Genomic DNA, 6,489 nt, shown 5'->3' with positions numbered 1-6,489 from the left:
CAGGCTAGAGGCCCCAGGCTAGAAGTCTAGTCTGGTTCCGGACCAGTTTCCTCTCCTGTAGAAATGAGTCGGAGGCGTGAGCAAAGCAGGTTGCTCTTGAGGGTCAAATGCAAGTGTGAATTCTGTTCTAGGAAGATGCAGGGGACGCCTCCCGCCGAGGCACATTCTTGACCCTCAGTTGAGGAAGGAACAATGTGTGGCAGAGGCTCCGAAACTGTCACCCGAGCTACTTCCTGTGTGGTGTGGGGGCCATGAGTAGAGAAGGCACCCCAGTCTACAAACAGATGTGTCGTAACCGATGGGGCTTCTCACCGAGGCGCGGCTGGGAGAGGCGACATGCCCCTGAGTCTGCCTCAGGGCGCGGATCTGCTGGCCAGCAGTGACCGCTTTTGAAGTTTCTTTCTCCAAACGTCTGAATAAAGAATAACCACTGTTAGCCTTGGCCAAGGAAGTAAATAAACCAAGAGGCCCAGAAAGTGACGATTCTAAGGCAGGAAGTAAACTGTTCACAGCAGAACATGACATGCAGGATTTGGGAATTCCTGAAACATCTCAGAGTAAAGCCCTCTTCTGGGCGGTGACACCCACTTTTGAGGCACGAAGGCACCTCGAGATCTGAGGAGAAACTGCGTTATGTTATTTCCCAGGATCAGGACTCCAAACCGACAAGGCTTCCTCAGCTTTCCTCCTAGACATGGAAAGCTGGACGTCTTCGAGAAAGCTTTTCTTTTTTTAAGGCATCGATCATTATTTCAGCCCCCATTAAGTCCACCGGAATAAACAAGATAAAGGAGACTCGTAAAAGCTCACAATCTTATAGAGAAATGAGACTTACTGTACCCTGCCATGGATGTCATTTGCAAATGCGTAAGTGCCCAATGCATGACGGCCACAGACCGTAAGAACCGTGAGGGGGGCCCCGAAAGAAGCCTCGAAAGAAGCCTCGAAAGAAGCCTCGAAAGCAAGCTGGGTGGTGAGGAGGCAGACGCACAGGATGGGTGCGGGCACAACACGCCCGCTCGGGTCAGGACAGCAGGCCGGCGGCCTGGAGACGAAGGTAGGAAGCAGTAGGAAGAACATCGTGAAAGCAATAAGATAAAAGCCACAGGGCCTCCGAGTATGGCGGCCTCTGGCCGGGTGCGTGAGCGGGAATCCAAGCCGTCTGCAGAGAGGGAGTCACTTTCTCTCTCTGCAGAGTCTCCCGGTTAACCGTGCCCCAAAGGGGTGCCTTCCTCTAGTTCAGGCAGAGGCCAGCTGTGGCCCTCAAAGCCAGGTGGTGGCGGCCCTGGATTCTGCTCCTTGGACGGTAGGGAACACGGAGAGGTGTTGAGTAAGACGGCGGCTACGATGTGGCCATGACGGGGCGGAAGTGCCAGTCCACGGAGCGAGCAGGGGACCAGGCTCGGGAGCGTCTCCCGGAGCCCAGGCACGGTCTGGCTTCGAGAGAGCACGTGTGGGACAGGCAGGTCAGAGAAGGCCACGTGCTGCAGGAGAGACGGGAAATGACCTCTGCGTCTGCGTCTCCCTGGAGGGGTGGCCGGGGTGCCCAGGCGGACGGAGGTGCAGCCGTCACGGCTCTGCGAGCCCCTCGTAGGCAGGGACTGCCTCTCTTACTGGTCGTTCAGTCTCCAGAGGTTAGCACGGTGCCTAGAATATGATCGTGTAATTTCTCAGGACGCGATCGCTTGACAAGCGAACGAACAGAAACAGGGAGCGCCTCTCAGTCTGCAGCTCGAATGGTCCCCTCGAGAAGCTTCCCAGATGCCCTCGGCACTGTGCTCAAACCGGGTTAGACCTCCAGGCGGCCCTGTCACTGTCTGCCACCCGGGCCCTCCCTGGAAGGCCCCTTGAGGCCGTATCTTATGTATCTCGGGCCTGATGGGCACTCTGTAAATGCTTTTGAACAGGTAAATAAGTGGTTTAAGATGGAAGAAAGAGCAGACTTTTTTTTTAAAAAGCAAGGTTTAAATATGTTGGTTTGGATTGTTCTAAGCAGAGATGGCCAGCAGCCCATGGGAAATACAGACCTCTTATGATGTAAATACGATTCTTCCCCAGAGGAGATAGAGGTGAAGTCGCTGTGCCAGGAGCCCAGGGGAAAGAAGCGTGTGATAAAGAAAAGGCTGGAGACTTAGGACATCGAAATTAAATTAATTCTCTCAGTTGCCTCAATGTAAATCGTAGTAAGTACCCAAGAGCCTGAGAGCTTGCAAAACGTTTAATTTTTAGGGACTAAATCTTTCATTTGTTCAACTAAATAGTAGACAACATGAAAATTAAATGAATCTCCCACAACCATATGTCTACTGTTTAGATGAACAAATGAAGGATTTAGCCCACAAAAATTAAACTTTATTGCCACTGAATAAGTAATGGATTTCTAATTTAGATGGAGACAGCGAGCCCTTTTCTCTGAGGCAACTCCAAATCCTTTGCGGACATGATTTGTCATTCATCCATTTATTCAGTATTTATTGAGCATTGATTACATACTAGATCTCGTGTTTTAAAAGTTACTGAAAATAATTATTGGGTTATCATGGCGTCCTCACAGACTATCAGTATTACTGATAATAGAACGAGAGAGAATGTGCACCGATACGTGGAATGTGTTCATTTTATAACCTACTTTTTCATTGACATCTTTTTACTCCATTAGATATTTTCTACCCCAATCTCACCAAAGGCCTTTCCTGTTTTGGGCCCCGTCCTCTCGCTGAGCACATGTTGGCTGCTAGCTAGAGCTTACGGGTCAAAGTTAAGGGTCGCGTGGCCTCTGGAAGCCGAGTCTGCATGCACCCCAAGTGTCCTCAGACGCTCTGTGGGACCCTCAAAGTAACACTGGCTCCCGCTTAGTAGACACCCCTCATTGGCCAGGCCGCAGTGACGGGGCATGGGGCGTGATCGGCAGAAGGGCCGGCCCTATCCTGGGGGTTGGGCGCCGGCCTGGTCCACATGCAGCGGGGCCCCTCCTAGCATGGTGGCGGAGCTGGGCGGGCGGTCCGCGGGAAGTCTGGACCCTGGCGGTCCGCGGGAAGTCTGGACCCTGGCGGCCCAGCAGCCCCGTAACCTTATCAGGGCCGCGAGGGAAGGCGTCGGATTCCAGGCAAATGCGAGGGCCACTCTGCCTCTCTCCAGGAGTAGCTTCTGGTGTGCAGAGCCAGTGGGAGGAAGCCACCTCACTGCCTGCCACCTTGGAAGTGTGGGGTTCCGCGCCCTGGGACCTTGGGAAAGCCGGCAGCTGGCAAGTCTCCGCTTGAGCCCTAAGAAGTAAAACCGTCGCTTTCATCGCAAAAGTGGTACCCACCTCCTGTTCGGCCTCCGGGTGTTATGGAGACGTTTTTATCTCTCCGTGCAGAAACTTGGTCCTCACCACGAGCACTGCTGCGCCCGGTCCCCCAGGGGCCGTCCCCTGAGCGGACCTAACCCAGCCGGACCGGAGCGGACACCATGGAGGGCAGTGAGCCCCTCATCCTCTTCCTCTGGGCTTCCTGGATGCTTGTCTCCTGGGAGTCGTGGGAATGACTGCTGAGCCCGAGAGGCTCACCTGCAGTTTCCGGTTCTGAGAGAAGAGGCTCTAGCCGCAGCCGTCGCAAGCCCCAGGGGCTGCCTGGAAGAGGCGAGGTGGGCGTGCAGGGCCCTCACCTCTGTGAGAGACCCTCCTGAGATGCTGGCAGAGCCCACCCTTCATGGACAGTGTGGGGGCCCCAGGCTGGAAGCACTGGGCGGTCCAGACATTGGAGCCAGACGTTCTCTCCCGCCGAGAAGTGAGGTGTCTGCCTCACCAGACGGCCCCAGCCCTTGGCGTTGAACCTGCTTGTGCCACATCGCAGGCCCCCGGCTGCAGCACAGCCAACTCCTCCCCAGGCTGGATCCTCCGCAGTGAATCCAACAATTCACAGGACACCTCACAGCAGCATTTACCACCCACACACATGCACGGGGGACGCAGGATGACCGTGACACCCTGCCGGTCCTCAGGTCTAGGAGGGGCGTGAGCACCTAGAGGGCGGGTGCAGGACAGGGCTCGAGCACACGTGGACAGAGGACAGGTGTCCCGCCCCGCCCGGGGGGCGCTTCCTGTTAGAGCAGGTTCCTGAGTCGCGTCTTGAGGGATCGTAGGAGTTGACCGAGGGCAGGGAATTGGGAAGAGCGAGGTGGGGGACGAGGTGCCAGGAACAACGTGTGTGTCAGGGAGCTACACACGGTTCGTTCCTGGAGGACGAAGCAAGATAGGAGCGTTTGAGATGGGGGGCTGGACGGAGGGGCCGAGCCACAGAAGTTACGGTCTCGGCCATAAAAGGAACGCTCTGCTGTCTGGGGAAACAAGACGTGCACACGCGGCGTGACTTAAAACACCCGAGAGACTCTCTCGATAAGCTCTCAGCTACGTGGGAGCTCAGCTTCTCTAATGGGACCTGGAGAAAGCCTGCTTCCTCTGCTGGGGGCCCCCCAGGTCGCGACCTCCGGGGTGCTCACTGACTTCAGCCTGCAGCCTAAGGTGCTGGGAAAGTCCCTTGAAACAGGCCCCAGGCCCCAAGGGAAGGCCTGTGGTCAAGCTCACCAAAAGCCACCCCAAGGCCGTCTCGCCTTCCCTGGCGGAAAGAGGCCCCTGGGAACAAGCCGCACACAAAAATCTCCCCGTCCTGCTCACACCACCTCCCCAGCCCCCTCGCCCACACGCACCGAGCGGCCATCGGAGGAGAATTGACATGACGTGGTACCTGCAGTCTGCGAGGGGACAGGGCCAGAAACGGAAGGAGCGAGGATCGAACAATGTGACTGGCTCCGTGAAGGTGGCGGGTAATTATCTGATTGCTCAAGTGAGGACAGGTGACCGAAATAGGACAGGCTAAGGTGGCCCTGTTAAAAGGCAATCCCACGGTCCAGGGCTGAAACGGTGGAGTTCACTTCTCAGTCCGTGTGCCTGTCGGGGACGCGCTGGCGGCTCTGCTCCACGTCCTCGTCGGCCTTCCTCTGGGACCCTGGTGACTGAGAGGTCACCATCTGGGGCACTGTCCGTTGTCGTGGCAGAGGGAAGGACATGCCCCTAGAGGGCTGGGACCAGCCACACGCTCCACTCGGCCACAGGCGTGAGGAAGTCAGTCCTGCCTTGGGCCTCTGTCCCGGCAGAATCTTAGGAGACTCCAGGAGCAGGTGATCTCTGAGCTGGGTGTGGAAGTGACTGTCCCTCAGGCTGACAGAGATGAGAAGGCCGAGGAAGACGGCTTGTGTCTGTGGCCCCAGGGCTCAGCTCATCACTCTAGTAGTTGGACATGTGCTTCTTCACTACAAGCCCCACCCAAAGGATGTTCTCAGAGGTCGCCATCGACCTTCTTCGGGCTTTGGGGAGCGATTACAAGGCGCGGGTAGGTTCGAAGGGGAGTCATGGGGTGAAGATACGCCCCATTTCTCCAGGAAGAGGAATTCACGAAATATCAACGGAAACCCTTAGGGGCAGCTGTTTCAAATGCTTCTCAAGCGTCTTCGCGCCGAGAGAGCTGAAGTCATGGAGGGGCCGTCAGGAGCGAGGGCTTGTCGCTGTGCTTTGTGATTTGGAGTGTTCCCGGCGTCACAGGGAGTCTGTGCCTTTTTCTGCTTGCACTTACAGCACACCTAGAATCGCTGTTTTTCGCCCGTAACCCTCGTACGTAAACTCTGCCCTTGTGCCGAGGCGGGTGAGTGAGTGTGATCTGCAGCTGCATGGGAGTTACTCCTCATTGTCTCTGGGACAGCCCAAGGGGGTTGCTGTGCAGAGGGAGAGCCTGAGGCCGGAGTTTCCGGTCGGGGTCAGTAACTAGCCTCAGGACCGCTCGATCTCTCCACCTGTGAAACTGGCACCTGCTCTCACCCACCTCGTAAGGCTGTTTTGAGAAGCAAGTAAGATCGTGTCTGATGGATAAGGTAATTGATGAAAGCACCTCGGAAAGTTAAAATACCCGTAAAATCATGGTGATATGGCTATTAATGTTGAGCAAATGGGTATTGAGGAAAATTGGAACAACCCGAGCGTGTCTTGGCGTTCCCCGTGCCTGACGGAAGGCGGCAGAGGGCGCACGAAGAAGCTGATTTTGGTGAACGTGAGCAGAGTGAAGGCTGCCACGGCGGACTGAAGGGCAGGCGACCGAGAGGCTCCGGCGGGAAGGACACGCCGCCTCCGCCACACTTGCCTCCCGAAGTGCCACCTCTCGTGTCTCCAACGAGGCAGCACGCTCCGAAAGCCCGTCAGGGGCCTGGCACCCGACGGTGAGCGGAAGGCACGTGTAACACGCCCTTTTGAGAGGAGGTGTGAATGCAGGCTCCGTACTGCTTCACGAAGAAGCAGGAGGACACGGGATGAAGGGCACGGACGACCGGGTTCGAATCCTGCCGTGCCAGGCCCCCAGCCCGTGACCTCTCTGGGCCTTGCTTTTCCCACCTGCGAAATGGAAACAATGACAGTCCTACACCGCTGGGTCGTTACCGGAATTAAATTAAATAAGTTCACAT

The 6,489-nt window shown here is 56.3% G+C and overlaps 1 protein-coding gene across 1 annotated transcript in view; it reads left to right on the top strand.

Moving 5' to 3' along the window:
- Positions 1-5,276: 5,276 nt before the first annotated feature.
- The window catches only part of RCSD1 (RCSD domain containing 1), a 35,999-nt gene continuing 34,786 nt past the window's right edge, over positions 5,277-6,489 (top strand). Inside the window, exon 1 of the mRNA XM_023519922.1 lies at positions 5,277-5,369. Within this exon, the coding sequence (XP_023375690.1) occupies positions 5,277-5,369 (93 nt within the window). The remainder of the gene's footprint in view (positions 5,370-6,489) is intronic.

The sequence above is a fragment of the Pteropus vampyrus genome, unplaced genomic scaffold (assembly GCF_000151845.1).
Source record: "Pteropus vampyrus isolate Shadow unplaced genomic scaffold, Pvam_2.0 Scaffold241, whole genome shotgun sequence".
Taxonomy (NCBI): domain Eukaryota; kingdom Metazoa; phylum Chordata; class Mammalia; order Chiroptera; family Pteropodidae; genus Pteropus; species Pteropus vampyrus.
The sequence above is the reverse complement of the archived record's forward strand: the minus strand, read 5'-3'. Positions and strand labels throughout refer to the sequence as shown.